The sequence below is a fragment of the Chrysoperla carnea genome, chromosome 5, assembly GCF_905475395.1.
Source record: "Chrysoperla carnea chromosome 5, inChrCarn1.1, whole genome shotgun sequence".
Lineage (NCBI taxonomy): Eukaryota > Metazoa > Arthropoda > Insecta > Neuroptera > Chrysopidae > Chrysoperla > Chrysoperla carnea.
In genome coordinates, this window is record NC_058341.1 from 52,124,192 (window position 1) to 52,146,898 (window position 22,707).

A 22,707-nucleotide genomic window follows, 5' to 3' on the forward strand; every position below is an offset into this window, starting at 1 on the left:
TTTGCGCTGAGTGTCGAATCTATGGAAATCGAGTTTTTCGATTATCCTGTTTCGAATTTTGAAACTATAGAACTGGTGGGAAAATTTCATGAAAAATACGGTGTTTCTGCACGGTTTTCTGTGCGGTGGTTTCAATCAAAAGTTGTCTATTTTTTTATAAGGAATATTTTTGAAACTTTTCTTTTATCTTACGGTTTACAAGATGGATCTTACGGACCCAAAAACACAATTGACCTACTTATGTTGTACATTTAAGAATTCAAACTCACATTTTATGTTCTAAGGACGCTATAAATTTGACCTTGATGTCTCTTTTCGTTTTTAATTTATAGTATAGATGGACAAACGGAAATGGGTAATTTGTTTTTGACTCATTTGGTGATTTTATGAATACCTGCACACAAATTTTGTTTGTAAAATCAATATTTCCAAGCGTTACACATTTGGGAATAAATTCAATATATTTCATGTATAGGATATAAAAAGTAATGTATGCACTGATATTCAACTTATGTAGAGAGGGTATTTCAACGAATAATTTAACGAGTTATTCTATCTCTTTCGTTTCTATCTCGTTTAGGATCTAACTTGGCGATTAAAGAAACCCGAAAAACTAGGTCCAATCTCTGATGTCAGTTAAAGTTATGTTTTGATTGGTTAACTACAAAGCGAGATATTTAGGATTATAGATTAAAAATGGCGCACTCTGTGTGCATGTATGTGTGTTTCTTTGTGGCACACAAACGCATGGGCCGATTTTGATGATTCTTACGATTCTTACAATCTATTTGTCTTGAGAGGCTCACTGAAGATATGATTGACGTAAGAAATGAATAAAATACGCTCCTGCGTTTGGTCTCTAGGGCGCCACAATATTCAAGTGGGGTATCATTTGTTAGGTATAGTGTAAAATAAAAAAATAAATTAAAAAAATTCAAGAAAAAAAATTCCTGTAGTTTACACAGCGACTTAACATAACAGGCGGGGTCCATTAAAATCTAAACGGGCTGAAATCTTCTCAATGATTTATCTCGATTGTTAAAGTTGCTACGTGATCTACTTCAGTTTATATTTAACGCATCGAGGTTTTTTCATTTTTAAAATTTATTTTTTAGTGAATGGTAATTATTCTAATCTTCCACGTCGAATTTTTTCAAAATTTGCAAATATGGAATTTTATCACACAAAAATGAATAAAGCTTGTGGTGCTTAAGCTAAATTTCATTGTGGGAATTAACAGATATTTTTTCATTCTCGGTATGTCGCTCGTAAAAAATAATATTACGTCATAAACACATATACAAACATACTCAGACGTACATATAAACATATAAACACGATTATTAGATGTTGTAAATCAACAACTAAGCTGACATGACGAATTATATTTTTGGGGCTGCTATATTATTATAGTTATAATATAAAATATATTGTACAGAATGTTTCAAAAAGGTCAATTTCGCTTGGCCCCAAATTCATATCAAACGACCAATATCATAAGGACTTATTAAACTTCTTAATTATCTTCAGTGCCCTTATACAACAATATAATTATTGGAGTACCATCCGTCTGATAACATAATAGAAATCGATAATACTCTAAGAAATAGAAATTTGTTACTTGGGCGAGAAAATGTAGAATGTTGTTTGTAATGAATGATTTTATAAAAAAAACATGAAGAATGCAAAAAAAATACTTTCTACCCTTGTAGCGAAAAGATTCACCAATCAAATCCTTGGATAAGCCGAGGTTCTGCTTGTTGCATCATGCTGAAAATATAGATACAATGTATAAATATATGATGAAATCGTCAACTTCAGCTCATCCAAGGAATTGAATATTGAAGTACAAGATATTCTATTGCAGATTTCAAGCTATTTTTAAGATTCGACTAAAAAGAATTTGTGTGTGTAATTTGTGTAATTGTGTATTTTATTTTTTTGAAACGTAATTCGATCGAGAGTGTTCCTAGCTGTGTTTCAAGTGCAAGTTTATGGTCAGCTAGTGGACTGCAAAATCACTAGATCCACGGCTCAAACTTTGTAATAAAGCGGCACTCAAATTCGTAAAAATAAGGAGGGGTGAAATTTTTAATGCCATATTGGGATACTTTTTTTCAAAAATTGCCATACATTATCCACCAAGTTGACATGGCAACCTATTATTTCTTCAAAAGGTAGATTGAAAGGTATAACTTGACGAGAAAATTACCCGGTTACGTTATGGATAAAGTTGGTATCTCAATATGGCATTAAAATTTCCCCCTTCCTTCTCCGGCCTGGTAGGGTTTCCATAGCCACTTGTTTTTACGGGCTTGATTGCCGCTTTATTGCAAAGTTTGAGCCGGTCATCAATGGATCAAGTGATTTTGCAGTCCGCTCCTGGATCATTAGGATTTTGATCATCTAATGAATAAGTAGATTTTCTTGAAATAAAACTAAGGAAAATCTCCATCAAATTAAAATAGGTTCATTCTTTAAGGAACTACGATGTGACAAACGAATCGATCAGACCAGTTTTTGTGTTATCGTACTTCTTGAGTGGATAAACCGATTTGTATTTTTTTTAAAGGGAATTTGATCTAGTGTTCCCAGCTAAGTTTGAAGAGCCAGTCGTCTGGGTGAGGTTACTCCAGCACTTGTGACATATTTCCTGGTAATGATCACATTGATATTTTTATGAGCGATATTGTTGTTACTTCCTGGACACATAAGATATAAAGAGCCCAAACAATCGTATCATACTGATTTTATATCAGAAATACGTATTTCATACGTTTGTTATATGGATTGTTATGATGGTTGATGTTGTGTTGCTTGCTACAGCTACAAGATTCAACATCATAAGCCCCACAACCTTTGATGTTATATATAGCACAGAGCAGCGGAAAGCTGTGTGATGAATGCTGTGGGTGGTACACGTTATTAAACTATTGATAATACATACAGTATGTACAAAAAAATTTAGACACGGATCTTCTTTATACCCTGTATATATGAAATGTATATCAAGGTATATTAATTTTAGTCTCAAGTATGTATGTATGTGCTCATAAAATCAATTAATTAGTCCATTTCCGGCGGTCCGCCCGAAGAGTAGCATTTGGGTCTTCAAAGTTGACATTGTGTATATTGCAGTAAATAGAGGAGATAAATGATATAAAAGTTGGATCTCTAAATGAATTAATGATTCACTAAATGAATCATTATCAGAAGTAAATGAGAGAAAAGTATACTCTATCACTATTTTATTTCATTCTTTAAAGGAGCACAGTGAATTCCACGGACGAATGCCACGTTTTCAAAGGTGATGTAAGTAAATTTAGTTCTCTAAGTCTTTAAAATTGGTTCTCTAAATGAATCAACGATTCATTAAATGAATCATTTATGGAATACATTAAAATGAATCATAATCACGTGCGAAGCCGTGGGCAAAACCTAGTTATTATATAAATACGAATTTCGACTACCATGTCATCATCAGTATAAATTTGCTAATCGTAATTACTCGTTGCTAATTTGATGATGATCTGCACGATTTTTGATAATATTTATATGATTATATAAAGATTATTTGAATAATAATTGTATCATTGGATTCAACAATTTTAAGCGCTTTTGTTAATTTTCATTATTAGCCTATGTTAAAATGTGATCATTATGAGACACCATCTATACAGTAAAATACAAACGGTATGTGTACACATGTGGGTGAAATGAACTCAACTAATATAATAGAATTCATTGTACTGTAAAATCATTTATCAAATTTTGTATTATATACACTGTACATTGTGTGTATTGATATTTATACGTACAAGATGTTCAAGGATAGTTTTATGGAGGAAAGATTTTAAAATTTGTAAATAATAATCACTTTGTACACTTAAAGTAATACCTAATTATGTAATATAAAGAATTTATTTATGTTACAGGTCGATGTCGACGCCAAATTTTGTAACAATTTGAAATATTGACGATCGAAAGTTTGTGTTTAAGGCGCTTTTAAAACCATATGATTACTTTTAAGCTCAATACACAAAAATAAGCTATTGAAAAACTCTGCCAATATACGATTTACCTTTCATTTAGATTTACAGAGAAAACAAAAAGGCAAAAACAATCTATACAGTTTTCATACTATTTCATCTCAAAGTAGAGAGTGCATATACAACTAGTTCGATTTACATCTAGGCATATAAATATCACAAGTATGACAGTATACATACGTTCAGCAATGCATCTGAGTGAGAGGTATTATATACCTCTGTGTTGACCCCCACTCTCTGCAGACACACAACAGAAGAACTGTTGTATAGCTTAAAATATATCGAAGCCACGATACAAGTCACTTTTGTAATTTCCTATAACATCTATAAGACCTCTTACTAAGATGCATTGCTTAACGAATGTACTCTGCCATGCTCGTGATAGTTATATGTCTAGATGTTAACTAGTGGTATATAATACTTTATATTATATAACAATCGATATAGAAGTATTTTTAGTAAATTCAACAATAATTATAAACAGTTCAAACATTGAAACCAAAGAATGAAATAAGAGGTTTGTTTAAACATTTAATTCTGTTAGCTGCTATTTTCCTTTGTTTTAAATTATTTTTAATTGAAATAAAATTTTATAATTAACTTCCCACTAACAAAGAGGAGTATTATAACAAATGAATGCATTGATTTTTATTTTTTGTTTGTTTGAATGGTAATTTGATCGAGAGAGTTCTTAGCTTTGTTTAAAGTGCGAGTTTAGAGTTCCGGAAGCGATAACAACTATAAAAGAGGTGATTTTCTTCAAGCGGGTAAGTAAATCTTCTTAAAATACTCTTATAAAATTATCTTTCAAAAAAAAGAACCAAATTCGGTAACCTGTTTAGGAGCTACGTTGTCAGAAACGAATAAATCAGACCGGATTTCTTACCGAGGATTTCTTCAGACGGACAACCGGAAATGGATTAATTAGATGATTTTATGAACACCTATACAAAAATTTTGTTCGTAGTGTCAATATTTTTAAGCATTAAAAACTTGGGACTAAACTTAGTATACCTTGTTATATATTTCATATATACGTGGTATAAAAAGTATGTGCATGGGATTTTATTTTCCAAGATATTAATTTTCAATAAACTATTTATAGGTAGTTAAAATTTAATTTTGTTGTAGCTCTACATATCAGTTTTTCATGTGATTTTTCACTTTCATGCTGTTGATTGTTTTTACGTAATTATTTATTAATTAAAAATTGTATTACATTCTGCAATTTCTATAAATAGTATTATATCAATATCACAAGGTAAAATAGAATTTATTAAAGCCTATATCATCTGTTGTATGTATGGTCAGTACTTTAGGTATCCACGTTCTAGTTTGACCATGTTTTAAGCCTATTTAAATGGCAGAAAGTATGGCCTATTGCATTGTTATGGTCCCATGACATTCGTACTATCACTCGGTAGTAAATCGCCCTGTAGTAGTTTATAAATCAGTATGTTGTTCTCGTGTATTTTGTATAAATTGCAGTTTCACATAAAACACACAATATTTTATTATATTGTATTATATTATTCGCGAAAATCATAATCTTGTTGTTGGTGGACATCAAGGATACAAAAGGACTTTTGCTCGCATAAATTCGTATTATTATTGGCCAGGTATGAAAAGGCAAATTAAAAATTATATTCGAAAATGCAAAAGCTGTCAATTCAATAAAACTAGTAATCGGAAAATAAAACAGAAAATGCAAATTACTACAACTAGCTCATATCCTTTCGAAAAATGTTTTATGGATATTGTAGGCCCATTAGTCGAAAGTCAGAATGGAAACAAATATATGCTTACTTTCCAAGATGACTTAACCAAATATTTAGAAGCTTTTCCTATTCCTAATCAGGAATCGGAAACAATAGCAAAGGTCTTCGTCACTCAGATAATTTGTAGACACGGTATTCCGTTTAGTTTATTAACCGATCAAGGTAGTAATTTTTTAAGTGAACTTTTTAAGAATGTTTGTAAATTATTAAGGATTCAGAAGCTGCAGACTTCTGCTTATCACCCCGAATCGAACGGCGCGCTCGAAAGAACGCACAGAACGTTAGCCGAATATCTGCGTCACTACGTAGATGAATATCAAACGTCATGGGATGATTGGATACCCTATGCATGCTTTATGTTTAACACAACTCCTCATTCGGCAACAACATTTAGTCCTTACGAGTTAATGTATGGACATTTAGCTACGTTACCCTCTGTGGTAAATAAGAATGTTGTCTATACTTTTGATAATTATATTGACGATCTAAAGTCAAAACTATTTAGTAGTAGAGAGATAGCTAGATCGAAATTATTAGAAAGCAAAAATAAATCGAAGGTTTATTACGACAAAACTAACAAACCCATTCAGTTTAAAATTGGGGATAAAATTTTATTACACGACGAAAGTGTTAGGAGGGGTAGAAGTAAAAAATTATGTGGGCTTTGGATAGGTCCATATGAAGTAATTTCAATAGATTCCGATGTAAATACTACTATTAAGAAAGGAAAAAAATTAGTTAGAGTACATAATAATAGATTAAAACATTTTGTTGAATAAAATTAAGTTAATAAAATTGTTTCAGATTATTTTGTTCGTTATCAGTTGTCGCGTGCGAATTCTATTCGTTTGACTCAATGAAAGACACAGCTGGTATTTACTATGAACAGTTAGGTAACTTGAAACTTTATAATAATAAATGGAAACTTATTACATATGTAAATATAAATAAACACTATAATCAGTTGTCTCAATTAAAAATGCATTATCAGCAATTAAATAATCTTTGTATGTCTGAAGGAATGAATACTCATATTGCCTTTAGTTGTCGTTTAATGGAATCTCTCGATCATTTAATTAGAAAAATTGAAATGGATGTTAATGTCGTTTTCACCCTCTTAGAACATGAAAAATTTGTATCAACTAGAAGTAAAAGGGCTTGGTTCGACATTATCGGAAAAGTGTCCAAGACTTTATTTGGCACCTTAGATAATGATGACGCTTTGTACTATAATCAGAAAATAAACGCTCTAACAAGCGATTCGAAGTACACAGCATCCTTATTGAAATCCAACATCCATATAGTAAATGATGCTATACGATCATTTAATCAGACTTTAGGAGACGTTGATTATAATGTAGATTTATTAAAAACGAACTTTCAGAAATTAAATTTCTTAGTTACTAATTTAGAAATTGTTACCAATTTGATGACTTCGGAGGAAACAATGGATTCGCAATTGTATATATTTATGTTCATTTTAAATCAGTTTCAAAACGATAACGAAAAATTACTAAATGCCATTCTCTTAGCTCAGAAAGGTGTTATTCATCCAATAATTATTACACCTCGACAATTTGTACATGAATTGTCTAAACTGATACAGTTTATTCCAAGAGGGGATGAATTTCCACTGCCACTGAGCTCGGAAAATGCATTCTTGTATTACAAATTAGTAGATTTAAAAATATTTTATGTAGATTATAAAATTGTTTATGTTATTGAAATACCATTAACGAAAATTGATATATTTCAAATTTATAAAATGGTTACGGTGCCCATGCACTCTGAAAATAATTATTATGTGTATATTAAACCAAATAGTAAATATTTCGTAATAGACAAAATTAGGAAAAATTTTATAACATTAGATGAACTAGAATTAAGAACTATTGTAAATATTTAGACTTAAGGAAACCAGAATCGACAACCGAAGATGTAAACATAGAATTAAATGTAAATGCTCCCTCGACTTCGGAAGATCTTGGGAAAACAAAATTGTTCGCGAAGAAAAGTTCTTCTAAGTAGAATAACTTTTTTGTTAGGGCGGAAGTGTTATGGTCCCATGACATTCGTACTATCACTCGGTAGTAAATCGCCCTGTAGTAGTTTATAAATCAGTATGTTGTTCTCGTGTATTTTGTATAAATTGCAGTTTCACATAAAACACACAATATTTTATTATATTGTGCAAATTTGCAGACTCAGTTTTCTAGTCTTAAAACTTGTGGCATTTACACGTGTCACTTGTTTTCATGGTCAAATTTGAATACACGAGGATGATTGTCGACAGACGCGATTGAAATATTGCTTCCCCTCAGCCGCGTATATAAGTCATAGTTTTCTGACTCTTGGGGAATTCGTTAGTTGCATTTGAAGAGATCCGTTCGTTTTGCGGATCTATTAGTAAAATTCGGTAGCAACATTCGTTGTAGAACCATTCGTTTTTCGGTTCTATTAGTAGATCAAATTAGTTAATTAATACATATTCGGTTTTCGATTCAAATAATTTTAAACATCATTTCTTGTAAATACTTCATAAAATAAAGAACATTTGTACAATAGTGAGTGAACTTTAAATATATTATACGCTTCCTAAAAAAGATATCCGCTCGTCCAACCCCTGATCCACAACAGCATGTTTTATCATTTTATGTATAATTTAAGGTTTATTGTGCTATGTAATCGATATATGTAGCACCACCATACAGGTGTTTTTTTAAAAAGTTTTCATTTGCGAAAATTTTGTTTATTTAAAAATATATGTTTAACAATTTTTGTCGAAAAGTATATTTGCCCTATTCATAGTAAAAATGGAGTGCCGAAAAATGTTGTCCAAGACATCAATCTTATAACTAAAGCTGCTTTTATTAGACAAGGAATAAGTGTCTATAAAAGAGGGGTTTTCCCATAAGAAAAACCAAGTTGTCATCTAATAGACCAGGAAACGGCCAGCTATAAAAACTGAATACAGTATTTCATTCCTCTCAAAAATGAGCAGATACGTATTTTGCCGCTTTTCTTTATTTTCAAAATATTAAAGTGGATAATTTTTAAAATTCATTCTTTATATTACAAGACAGCTATGAACTATAATTATATTAATAATTTATCTTTTTTTTTTTGGAATAATTTTGTTCTGAGAATAGAAGGTGCGTTATAAAAGATACATGCAAATAAATTTGTCTAATAGGTAGTTACTAATCGGATATTACTCTATTAGGCAGTTACTGATTTTCATTTAAACTCTCAACATACAACAAGACACTAGTTGCGAAGAAGCTAAAAAAAAGGAATCCAGTCGTCCCTTTACAAGTTTTGTATTCTCAACGTGTATGTGTTTAATTTCAGGCGTTACCTCGGTATCGATACAAAAACTTATCAATATAATTTTATGGATAGACATATAAATCAATGGTTTGTATATATAGTTTACATTGAAAATTTAATACTATTTTCTTACAAATTTTATTAATTAATTATGTAAATTTATATTTAAAAAATATTATTTATGCAATTTAGTCTCTTATTTTCATAATTTCTAATGCAACAAGTTTAATTAACTGATATTTGTCAATAATTTTTAGTTGACATTTACTATATCATTTACATGAATACAATTGAAAATTAGCCATAACAGCCTCATTTATCACCAAAATTATCCAAGAGCTGATCTGATTTTTTTTGCTCTGGATATTGGGGTAATAAACGTGAAATATTTTTATGGGATTTAGAGCGTTTATTTGCAAACGCAAAACGCTTACTTCACATACATCTATACTTAAAAGCACATAATTTAAAATTGAAATTATATTTTAATTGCATATAAAACACTAAAATTTTATTTAGTTAATTATGATTTCATAGTTTTAGGTAAATGATGATTTTAGTAATCATTTAGTTTTAGATATATACTCGTTATTATAAATTCATAATCCATAATTGCTAAATCCATAAAATATTATTTACATTTAATGTAGTTCCTAAATCTATTCTATAGTTTCAATTAGTATTAGATAAACTTAACTGAACTTGAAATAGATTTGTAATTATTGATTTAATTGTTTTGTAATTATAATGTTTTACACACTATGAATTAAATTGATACCAAAATATTAAAATTCTTCTAGTAGCTCAGTTGGTTAAGGCGTAACCAATTCTGTTCGCGGTATGTCTAGGGTGGCGAATTCGATTACCGCCGTGACAACAAAAATGATTTTAATTAATAGTTGTGATGGGCAGTTGTTGTGTAAAGTATATGCATGAAGGAGGTGCACTCAGTATCTGAAAATAATTGAAGAGCTGATATAGGAAATTATCTGCGGAAAATGTGGTAAAACACGTATATGGTATCATAATGGGCTCTATAGCCTAAGTGTCTCCTTCGTGGACAGCCAATATAACCGAACCTAACCTAACCTACTAAAATTATTTTATAGCACATAATTATTTATTTTTTTACTTAACGAAAATAATTTTTTGTTCAGGTTGACTATGCAAAATATAAGATATAGGATCTGTAGACAACTATAACCACCCAAGACCTTCAGTAACCTAAAAAACCTATATTGGCAAATTGAAAATAGCTGTATTTACTTCCAACACTTTCTGTGGAGCTATAATAACATCTTTTGTCTAATCGACCAGAATAGTTATTTTCGATACTAGTGCGATAACAGCATTATTAACGTACGTCTGCGAAAGTTGCACAACGAGTGCGTTGCACGAGTTGAACAATCGCAGAAGTACGTTAACAATGCGTTATCACTCGTATATCGCACAAAACTTTATCTACGCCTCTAAAATGTGAAAATAAACATTTGAAATTGTTATTTAAATAGGGAAAATGAAAAAAGTTACCATAGTAACTGAATCCATTACCGCTGCTATTAAGGGAATTAATTCATTATCACACTAGGACGGTAATGGACTATGTTTCACATCACGGGCGTAGATAAAATATCTTTATATTATCAAGCTTTTTATAATCAAAACGAAACTTCCGAAATGTGTTTTACGAGAATTTGGTGAGCTTTCAAATATTATATTTGAGCTTTAGAGGTAATGTCAAAATCGGATATAATGACATGGAAGGGCCCAAAAATTTGATCGTTATAATCAAAAGTCGCTATAGTTACTTCGTGCATCTTTATATTAAAGTGAAAGTATATGCAACTAGATCCGAAATAAAGTTTATAAGGTTCAAATAATATTATGATTTTAATGCATTGGTCGTTATAGTCGGTATGTTGACTTATAATGCCAATGAATAATGTTAGCTATAGTCGGTATTTTGTTATAAATACATTCATATATGCGATAATATAAGGATTCGGTCGGCACCGTTCATTTTCGACGTTATGTCGGATTTTGATTGTATTTTATAATTTACTTAATGTTAAAAGTAAAATTAAGGTTCCGAAATGGAAAAAGCTTTTTTGAATATGTTATTCACGGGGTTCAGTTGAAAATTTTCCTTCATTTTAATAAAAACTAAAATAGTTTTCAGTAAACTCCAAGACAGAAGCCAGAAAATGAGGAATGCCATATAAAGGTGAGAGGTGATTTGCTCACACCTAAATTTATTTTCATATTGTAAACTAAGCATACGTAGCTCATAACAAACTGTTGTTCCCTTACACTTAATAAAGATAATACAAAAATAAGTTCTCTGGAAATACTAATCAGAGTTTATAGTCTAAGATCCCAATTAGGATCGATCTTCACCCATCTGTTTACCGGATGAAAGTTATTTTTTATGAAATATAAAATGTTAACAAATATCCCTGCAATGGGTTGCCTAAAAAAATGTGGTCCAGACTACTTTTAGTGAAAATATCAAGAGTAAAATTTTTAGAAATTTTTCACTGACTTGCATATCTTACGAATTTTGATCTACTCGAAAGTAAAAGCCATAAAGAATATGCAGCAGCTATGTTGTCTGCCTTTTTTCGTTCACTATTATCGCATTTATACAAGTTGAAAATAGTAATTACGTGCATCTGTTAATTCATTGACTCGCATATCTAAATAAAGATAATTTTGTTACAATTACGGTGGCATATGATTGGCCACAAAATATTGGTCAAAAATAATGTTTACAAGCTTTCCAAGTTTTGATATTTATATTAAAAATGGTCTGGACCATATTTTTAAAGGCAACCCGTTACAGGAATATTTGTTAATATTTTACATTTCATAAAAAATAACTTTCATTCGGTAAACAGATGGGTGAAGGTCGACCCTAATTCGGATCTTGTACTATTATTAGAACAATTCAATAACTCAAAATCAATCGCTTCATTATCACTGAGTATGTATATTTAAACATAAGCTATTCTTCGAATATGTTTAATACAAATAATTAAAGGGAATATTGTTTTTTCATTATTCCAATTTCATTTTCCACGGTTAGTATTTAATTTTTGTAAATATTAACCAATAAAAATTATTACACAATTAGAAAAATGTTACCTGGATCATTATAGTTTTACCGCCCCCGAATAGTATTTTAATATATGATATACAAAATAAATGGTGGAAACGCAATTAAGTTATACCATATATCGACTGTTATATTAATATGGACATTTATTTGCGCTTCCACCATATTTATACTGAGCTATACATTTTGACAAATATATTACATTGTATTATAGTTAACTTTGTGGAATTTTTCAGTAAGAAGAAATACTTTATACAAGGACTTAATAGTTATGCTGCAGACAACTTAAAAAAATTTTTTTTATGAGCTGGTTGCTGTTTATAAAAGCTGCACAAAACAAAACCAAATCAGTGGTCGAGTACATATGCTAGAAAATAATGTAAAATGTTGAAAACATTTCGGACAGCATTGATTTCCAAAATATTTTATTCTACATGTTCCTTTGACTTTAAGAAACCTTCTTCATCACTTACCTCTGTAAACAGTCAAACTCAAAAAACAGTCTGGAATTGACTCTACGGGTTGTTTTGATCGCTGATTAACTTTCCGGGGCTTAAACTCAACAATACCATAGTTGTATTAGATTAATTGTCCACTGTGTAAGATTCGTTGGCCAAAAATCTTCTTCTTTGAGTAGCGTTTTAAATATAATACTTCCTAATACTTGGTACTACAGTGTGTTTTTGTTGATTTTAGAATCCAAATTCATGATCACCGATCAAAAAAAACTCCCGGGAGAAATTCTCGCAGCAAAATGATTATATTTCAATTTTACTCCTATAAAATCCGCGCTAGAATGTGGTATTGATGAATTCAGATAATTCTATTTTCGCATAAAAATGTTTGAAAAAAGATGGAACGAAATTCACCCAATTTTCAAATGAAGGCGAAAGACAGTAATGATGAATGATCGTAAAGATATAAGGAACACGTAGAAAAAACAATATCCTGTTTATTCATTCGCTTAAAGAGAAACAAACAAAAAAGTGGAAAATATTGAAATCAGATTAACAATCAAATTATAACTTTTTACTTGTTTTGAACAGCATATTATAAAGATGAGACTCGTTTATTAAAAATGAGGGTTATTAATCAATACCGAAATATACAAAAATTATTTTTGATTATCTGCACATCTCTACGTTACCTGTTCGTACCCTTATCTCTGGTTATAGACACGATGAACGACTTGTGTGCTATGTCGTACAATGTCAGATAGAAATGATTTAGTATTATATGAAATTTAGATATATTAGTTATGAAACATTAACTATTTAACATGTGTGTACTACTAAGTTAGGGCCAGGCATAGTATTTGACAGTCATTTCGAAATAAATGGAAAGTTGAAGTGCTGTCGTGAAAGAAAGTGGGCGCCTAGACTGTATCTCAAAAGAGCGTCCAGCAAAAAAATAAATTAATTTTAGTTTTTTTTAATTTTGATGTTAAAAAAAAAGTTAAGGATAAAGGACTAAAACATGTGGACAAATAGAAAGAAAATGGCACGAGTAGACGAATATTATGTCAAACGGCTCTTGTTGTGGCCCACAGGCAGATCTATAGATTCGTGGCGTAGGGAAAAAAGGTAATCCCGTCTCTGGTTAAGTGTGAATGCAGCACTGCTTGTTACAATGAGCCTTTGTCCAAAATTTTTTTATTGCTAATCGATCCAAAACATCGTGTGAAATCATTTTTTTTGATAACATCAGTAAACACTTGGTGGTGTCATAACCTGCAATTGTTTTCATTTAATTTCGCACATTTTCAAATTTTAACGAAAGATACATGGTAATCTACAACAGGACAAATGCTTAATGTACCGAAATTCTTGGTGGGAATTTGAATATTTTTAATTGCACTAAAAGTTTAAAATTGTCGAATACCCACTGAGGACGATATTGAAATAAGAAGATAATTGAAAGAAAAATGCAACAATTACTTTTTTCGGAACTTTTGAGAATAAAAAGTCCGTGTTCGATACCTTAAAAATTGCTATTTTCAAAGTGTCGGATCAAAATAATTAACCGAGGAAAAAGGCTCTGAATTAGTAGCCTGATTTTGATAATTTTTTTGTTGCAAATTATTTGTTGTTCCCTTGACAAGGGCCTATAATTGTGTCATTAAAATCGGTTAAACTGTTTTTAAGGTATGAGCTAATATGTGTAATTGACTTTGTTTATTTACGTATGAAGGTAGACCTAAACTCACTAAAAAGTACAAAATAAAAAAGTAAAAAGTACCGACTATCCATTAATCGACGCCAATGAGTCGATTTTTTGCTTTTATTACTTATAAGGAAACTGTTAATAGGAGTCAGTACTAAAAAATTAATTTTCCATATTTGTGTCTTTTTCACCAGCTCTATTTTTTGCAAAAAATTTTTGTATAATCAATTATCTTCTTATTTTTATGTCGTTATGAAAATTTTCCAACTGGGAAAAAACGTTATACATGATCGTAACAACAGCGTTTCAAAGTTCCACCTGTTCGGAATTGATTGTCATATACTACAACTGGTCCTTTTCCTTTGTTCGTAGTTGTTAGTGTATTTGAAGTTTAGTTTACCTTCAATGTTATTATTCACTAGGTATTTGGTTCCTTCACTACAATATTAGCTTCAAATTAAATGGGATATTTATACAGTGAGTTGAACTGAAGAGAACTTCCAGAATTAATTAAATGTAGCTTTAGGGATGTACGGAAAAATAGAATGATGAAAGACTTATTACCAGAAATTCTTTCTTGAAAAGTAAGTTTGAACTATGTTAATTTCATTAGAAATATCTTTGATTTTTTTACTTCAATAAGAAATGGTTTCCAACCCTTCTTAGCGCAAAAGGTAATTAAAGAATTCTTTTTCTTGAAATTGATCTCCTCCCATTGATGCTGCACTTTTTTCTGCGGGTTACTAGATATATCTCATGTTACGTAGATGATCAATAATAAGAGTGTATTTTTTTCTGGGATTTTGCTCTACTAACTCTACGAACTACATTACACACTACATTATCTAGTAAATAATAAATTTTCCAAAAGTTTTATTTTATTATAATTTAAAATTAAAATATTTCAACATTAATTAAAGTTTAAATATGATAATATTCATAAAATAATTTTATTTGAGTTTAAAATAAACAGTGGTTAAATTATTTATTTCTCGATGTGTATCATTTATTCCAAGAAAATATTAAATTATTTTTAAACAAGCTTTTCAGTTTAATACTTGTTTATGTATAACATATCCATCCAGAGGCGAATTAAGGAATTTTTTGCTCGCACTCGCACTGTATATATACACAAATATACGATTTTTCTTTGGATCACCTGATGCGTGTGGGTGTAGTTATTAGTGTTAAATATTTCGCTTTCATATTTCTAATTTTGCTTAGAAAATCATTAATATATATCGCAAATAAAATGAACATCTTATACAAATAATACATTATCTATAATGTATCAAACTTATGTATAACTTGTTGTTGTATAGCTATTACTACTAGATAGTAGGTAGAAACGGTAAATAGTCATTAACTAAGATTGGCGGTCGTTATATGCATTCACTCTCTATATTAGAACATACTATGATGAATGCTTGGTTAAGTATACAGGCTGTTTCGGAATTGCACGGAACTCTCTCGAACCGATTTCCCTAGGAGAAATTAAGAAATCGAATGTCATATTTTTAATTTTTCAATAATTTTTATTTCGAAAACCTAGCGTCTAGAGATAAAAATCACAAGGGTACATTTTTGATTAAAAATAAAAAAAATACCAAAAATATTTTTTATTTTGAAAAATTTAAAATTTTGTTCTATTTTAAGGACGTTTTCAAAAAAATGAATGCATGAACATATTTGAGATTTACGTTTTAAATTTTCAGGGAGGACACTGTTAGAAGTTGTGAAAATTAGACGAAAATTAAAAGTAAAATTTTTCGATATATGTACCATAGTTTTTGAAATATTGATGCCTAAAGATTTTGAGAAAATCACTTATAGATTGCTGTAATTTTATTAATGGGAAAATATTTACCATGCTTTTAAGTAATGAATATTAGTTTTCCAAATTAATCTTAAGAAAATTAGCCTTGTTACATAATAAAGCATACCGTTAAAGACACTTCAAATTCAATATATTATTTACATTTTAAAAACGGACACTTTAACAACTTTATAAATTTAGCACTGTAAGGGGTATTCAAAAATTTTCCTGCTTATAGAGGGTAGTAACGAGAATGTATATACACAATTAAAAGATGATCCAAAGAAAACCTGACTTTTTGGGAAAGTCCTTAAGAAATAAGTCTTTTACCTCTGATGTATTGGTAATAAATTGATTTGAGACATAAGTTAATACGAAATTTTTTGTTTGTTTTGTGGTAGAGAATTCATACCTAAAACAGTGTGGTGTAATTCGAAAACATCCTGTAAAATATGATGAATGAATATTTAAGCATATGTTTTTGGGTATAATGTTGTACCTTGACTATTATGTAGTTTAGTTTCTTGAAAGATATTATCAATAAAACAGCTACTACAAGAAGGCAAAATTTTCTTCTCGATGCAATTCTGTTTACGAATTTTTTAATTCGTGAACGAATAATGATTATGCAATAAGCTACGTATTTTTTGTAGAAAATTAAATTCGATTAAATTAAGCGTTTAAAAATATTCATAATCAAATTTGTAGGAACGGTGGTATCTTGTTTTTAGTAGTGGTGCTTTATGAAAGCATAAATGGCACATGGAGAAATATGGCACATCAGTATCCCCTACGAATGTATGTATGTGTTTCAAAGTACTTGTTGTTGCCACATTTAATTAATGTGCGAGAAGTATTCGCTTTTATGATAGAGCAGAGAACTAACTGATGTTGATAGTAATTTCGAACGATTAATTTTCATATTTCGGTTTGTATTTAGAAAACTAATTTTGAATTAACTTATAAATAAGTAATATGTTCATTGGAGTTTATAAGCACATCTAAATTAGAATAAAACAAGCGTTGTATTAGGGTAAAAACCAGTAGAGCTCAAAATTTAGTTTTCTGAACGTAAAAGCTTTATTATTCTATCTAATCCGACAATGAGCTGATGGCCCTGTTCTTGACGGCACACATATACATTATTAAAACCTTTCAATGGGCTTTAGCCCATTTTTTGGCAAAAATTTCGGTTTACGGTCAGGCCTGGATTTACATATTAAGCCACATGGGCTATGGCCCTCGACGGCAAATTTTGGGGGCGGCGAATTGATCGAAAGGTCAAAATATTTTTGCGTATATGTGAATTTGAGCTTATGGCGAAAAATGCTGAAAATATTTTATACTTTTGAATTTCACAAGCATATTCTCAACCAAACGTATAATTTTTAAATCCTGATTCATACGCTTTCTGAAATAATGACGAATACTTAAGCATATAGCATCCATAAAAAGGATTTGCGTGTAATTTTTCTCTTCAGTTCAAATAGAGAATTAGAAAGAAAATGCAGAACTAGAAAGAAATAGAGATAGTAATTTTTTTTTAAAATAATAATTTCATTTGTTACTAAATTAAAACTTTTTCATTAATTTCTAATAAAAAATAGTTATATTTTTGAATAAAAAAAAATAGTGACGTCCGTTGAGGCAAAGAGCCAATCGAAATCACGGTAAATTCACATTTTATACATTGAAAGCAAGTTTAGAAACAAATCATTTATCATTCTGCATGCTATTTTAGATAATGAAATAACATTGAAAAACGATGTGTTGACCTCATTGGCGTTTGAATTTATAGATTAGAAAAACAATTTTCAATTGTAAAATTATATGAAACAAAAAAAATTAATTTTTTTTTTTTTTAATTTTTCTTAGTAATTTTTAGTAAACTTTCGAAAAAAATAAAATTAAAAAACATGCAAGTTCTCTATTGTATATGCATTTTACTGTATCAGAACTTGCCGAAGAAATTTAAGGCGACATTTTTTGTCATTGACCAAGCGCGGCGTTTTGTGTAAGCACTGACAAAGTTTACATAAGATGCATTAATTATTATTAACACAACAAGTGTGTTCATTAATCTACTATTCTAACATCATAAGTAATAATTACTAATTAATACGAATGGATTAAATTTGCATACTAAATTGTTAAATATTAATGACCTACTAAGGAGTGAATTGTATATATAATGAAAATTGTGTAAGTGAAAAAACGACTTCGAAAGTATTGATGATAATAATTATGGCTTTAAGAAATCAAGAAATGCAATAAAATACATTGATCACTGTGAAGTTTATTAAGGTAGTAGTACGAGCGCCAAGACAATTTAAGACTTGTGGTTAAAATTATTTGTACCTTATTTTCAACTTTGATGATGAATTTTGTTATAACTTCATGAATGTAGCTGAAAAATAAAAATAAAATTTTTCGATACTTGCCTTGGTTTTCGAAATATCGAAATCTTCATAATTTTCAATTTTCGATATTTTGAAAATTACTCCAGATATAGAAAAATTGTATTCTTACTTTTGGTCTAATATTGTCAAGTTATAACATAATTCATAATCAAAATTGACAATTTATATTTTTTAACCCAACTACAGTGCTCATAGATCCTTAATTAGACGGGCAGAACGTTTTTTTTTTTTGTTTCCAATAATTTATTAAGGTTTTGAAATAGCTTTTTTTAAATTTTAACCGACTAGTTCTGGAGAAATATATACCCTTAAACAAAGTTACCATTGAATTTGATGAAGCTATTTGAGCACTCCCAATGACGCTATACAACCTAAACAAACCTAGCATTTCTCAACCAAACATGGAAAGAAAATACTTTGTATTTAAGTTGACAAAACTAATATTGCACTGAGTGCCATAACTCCAAAATAGGAATAATACACTAGGGTATCCGATTTCTACGATTTTTTAGGTGCTTACATTGGACTTTCTATTTCTTCAGTATCAAGCAACATGAATTTATGATTTTTTATACAATGATCTGCTTATGAGAATAATAATAATAACAAAAAAAAGATTTTCGTCAACTTTTAACTTATCAACGGAATTAAAATGATACCATGAAAGAAAACGCCCCACTTATGAGACATTTTGTGCAAAAATAGATTGTTAGGCTAGCAAAAATTAAAAGTAACCAGAATTTCTAAAATTGTGACATCATACATTGATCGGAGCTATTTTTTAACAACTAAATAATGGGCGCTCACAAATATCAAGTCTACACCAAATATTTCTATGAATCTTATACCTAAAAGACTTAATACATAAATCATTGGCATCTTACCTAAAACTGGTTGACCACGTGGTGTTGCTTGACCACCCATTGTCATCACATGTGAATGATCTGCGGTTAACACTAACAAAGTTTCGGATGGATTAATCATAGACATTGCTGCCAATAATGCTGTTTCCATTGCTAATGTTTCATCTAATGCGCGATATGCATTATTATAATGATGTGCATGATCAATACGTCCACCTGTATTATCAAACATAAAAGAAAAATGTGACATCATCAATTTTTCTATGTCAATAATTTGTCTTCTTTCTTTTTTAAATACAAACCTTCAACAAACAAAAAGAATCCCTTTGGGTTTTTCTTCAATATTGTTATAGCAGTTCGTGTCATGTCTGCTAGTGACGGATCTCCAGTGGGACCTGGATCACGGTCTGCTTCAAAATCCATATGTGAATAAGCGAACAATCCTATATAAAAGACGAAAAATATTTATAAATAGAAATTTGTTCACTTTTGTATTTTTGGAGGTAAATATAGTGTGGGCCATCTCTTGCTTAGTTTTTAAATACGATACTCTTTTAGAGTTTTTGAATGAAATACCCTTGGAAGAAAAATTGGAAAGAAAAGGTAGATATTTGTAGTACATATCCGAAAAATAACATTGTTCAGATGTCAACCAAATGACTTCTATTACAGATTTCCAACTTTTTTGACATTATGAAATGACAAATTTTTTGACAGTTTGTTTCAGTTTAAGGCTTTTAAACCAAAACTTTTCCATTAAAGGCAAGTATAAAACAGAGACTGAAGATGACGACAAGATCCTATTTTCTTCCTTCTGTCTTGAAGAAAACAGTTTATCAGTTTTGATTAGAATGAGAGAAAATTTGCGAGATTTTCGTCTAACGAATATGTGAATATGTTGAGGTACCATTACTGAATCATTTCTATGGTTGAGCCCACTATTGGAAAACGATATGTCAAAATTGTAAGTGGCAAAAGAGAAAAATACTGGCATGAAGTTTGCAATAGATAAAGGCTATGAAAATTTAATATTTGTATATGCTACCCACTCAACTCACTCGCAAATAGTTTCCTATTTCGGTCAACACTAAAACTCTTTTCAGGCTCTCTAAAGTTAGAGGTGAGAAAATGATACGAGCAATTCTTTCTCTATACGGACTTAAAATTTTCACCTTCAAATGCAGCCCTGTCTTGCAAAAGGAGCCGAGGTTGAGATTTTTACAATCAAATTTTTCATGGGTAATTCATCCATATAGACAAATATGAAAAACCAAAATGTGTTATGTAGCGCAGAGCTCTTATTAGACTACGATAGGCTAATATCTTTTAACAGAACGAAGCGTGTCGGAGCAGCTTGTTTTCAATAAAAATTATCAATTTTCTCTCTCTAAAAATAAAACATTGTTTTATTTTTAGTTTAAAAACTAACTAACAGATGGCCTTAAATTTTTTTTTTACAGATGTATGAGCATGACAATAATGTTTGATTTAAAGGCTCGAAATTTTTTATAGGTAGAAAATCAAAGAATTTTTGGTTAAATTTTCAGCTTAGGTATCCATGCAAATCTTAAGAAAAAAATCATTGAAAATCGATATAAAATACATTGCCCTTATGAAAAAGAAGAAAGCGATATAGAAATCTCAAAAAGCGATATATTTTGAAAGTTTTGGATAATCTTCACTTGGAACGAAATCAAAACAAATTCTAAAAAAAACAACTGTTTATTAGAAAGTAAACATATTCGAAATTTCATATCCAGGAAAAAGAACCAATTTTCTCCATAAGAAATAAAAAATTTTATTCTCCGTCGAGTTATAACTCAAGTCATAACATAATTCAGTATCAAAATTGGAAAAATGTATTTTTTTTATTTGTTTGCTGATCATAGAAGTTCATACATCCTTAAGGAATTAAAAATATTTTTTTTTTTTTTAAAGTTGGATTTCATAGTTCATTTGGATTAGGTGCTCGGAAAAATTACTAATATGGGGTTTCAGAGTTGGTTATCAAGTATGCATTTTATTAAAGTTCCATACTAAAACTTTGTAAAGTTCACCCTGTAAAATGATTTTTGAGTTTTGTGTAACAAACAAAAATAACAACAGGAGTAGATTTTTATACAACTCCCAAATGATTTTTTCTGCTACTAGAATGATATACTGTATACTACTCGTTTGGTTGTAAGTATTTTTGTATTTTGATGGATATATAGTATTTTAAATTATCGCTCCATTGAGAATAGATACACACAAACACAGAGTCGAAAAAAAAACACATAGCATATCTGACTGGCTTTGACTTACAATACAATTTAGTGGAAACTCACAAATACTCAGGCTTTTTTTCATACTCAGTTAAACAATTTCATTTTTGTTGTTGTTAGTTAGGCAGTTTCCTATTTTGTTAATATTATTTATTTACAATGATTGCTGTTCAGATTTTCACTTCCATATAACAAACAATGTAAGCAGAGGTAGATTATCCATAGGACAAAGTAGACACGTGCCTATGGGAGCGAGGTGAAAAATAGGCAACAAATAGGCGCGCGCGTGAAAGCTTTTAAACAAACATAAAATTAATTGCGTAAGTAAACTAGAATAATTATAGTCTGTTGATATTGACGTTTGTACTGTTACTCAAATGTATGACTGTCTAATTCATATAATTTCTACAGAAAGGAAAAATTTTATTAAAAATTAAAAGAAAGCCTTGGAAATCTCAATAGTCGAAATGAGAAAGACACATAGAGGATATGGAAGAGAAAGCTCACAGCAGATAAATTTGCCAAATACATTACTTCTTGATTATCTGATCGGCAAATATTCAGAATGGCAGTATATCTAGTAAATACAGATAGACTTGTGATTGAACTTCAAAAGAAAAGTCAATCGTACATCAACTTTTACAGTAAATTTTCGTTTTTAAGCAATTTGATCAATGTGAACTCTAAATATGTTCAAAATAGAACAAAATAAAAAATTTTAAAAAAATTATATCGATAAATTTTATTATGATGGGCGCTAATTTTGAAACCGACTACGGATGCAAAAATGCATAATCCGCCTCTGGATGTAAGGAAGTGAGGCAACCGCCACAGTTGGAACAGTTCGCAATAGTTGTTATATGCATGGTGGTAATAGCTTAGTTTTTTTGTAAATTAGGAACAAACGAT

At 29.9% G+C, this 22,707-nt stretch overlaps 1 protein-coding gene across 1 annotated transcript in view; it reads right to left on the bottom strand.

Moving 5' to 3' along the window:
* LOC123301224 (alkaline phosphatase-like) overlaps window positions 1-22,707 on the bottom strand; it is a 639,211-nt gene that overhangs the window by 11,914 nt on the left and 604,590 nt on the right. Inside the window, exons 6-7 of the mRNA XM_044883958.1 lie at window positions 19,837-19,977; window positions 19,556-19,750 (exon numbers count right to left, since the gene is read on the bottom strand). Coding sequence (XP_044739893.1) covers window positions 19,556-19,750; window positions 19,837-19,977 — 336 coding nt within the window. The remainder of the gene's footprint in view (window positions 1-19,555; window positions 19,751-19,836; window positions 19,978-22,707) is intronic.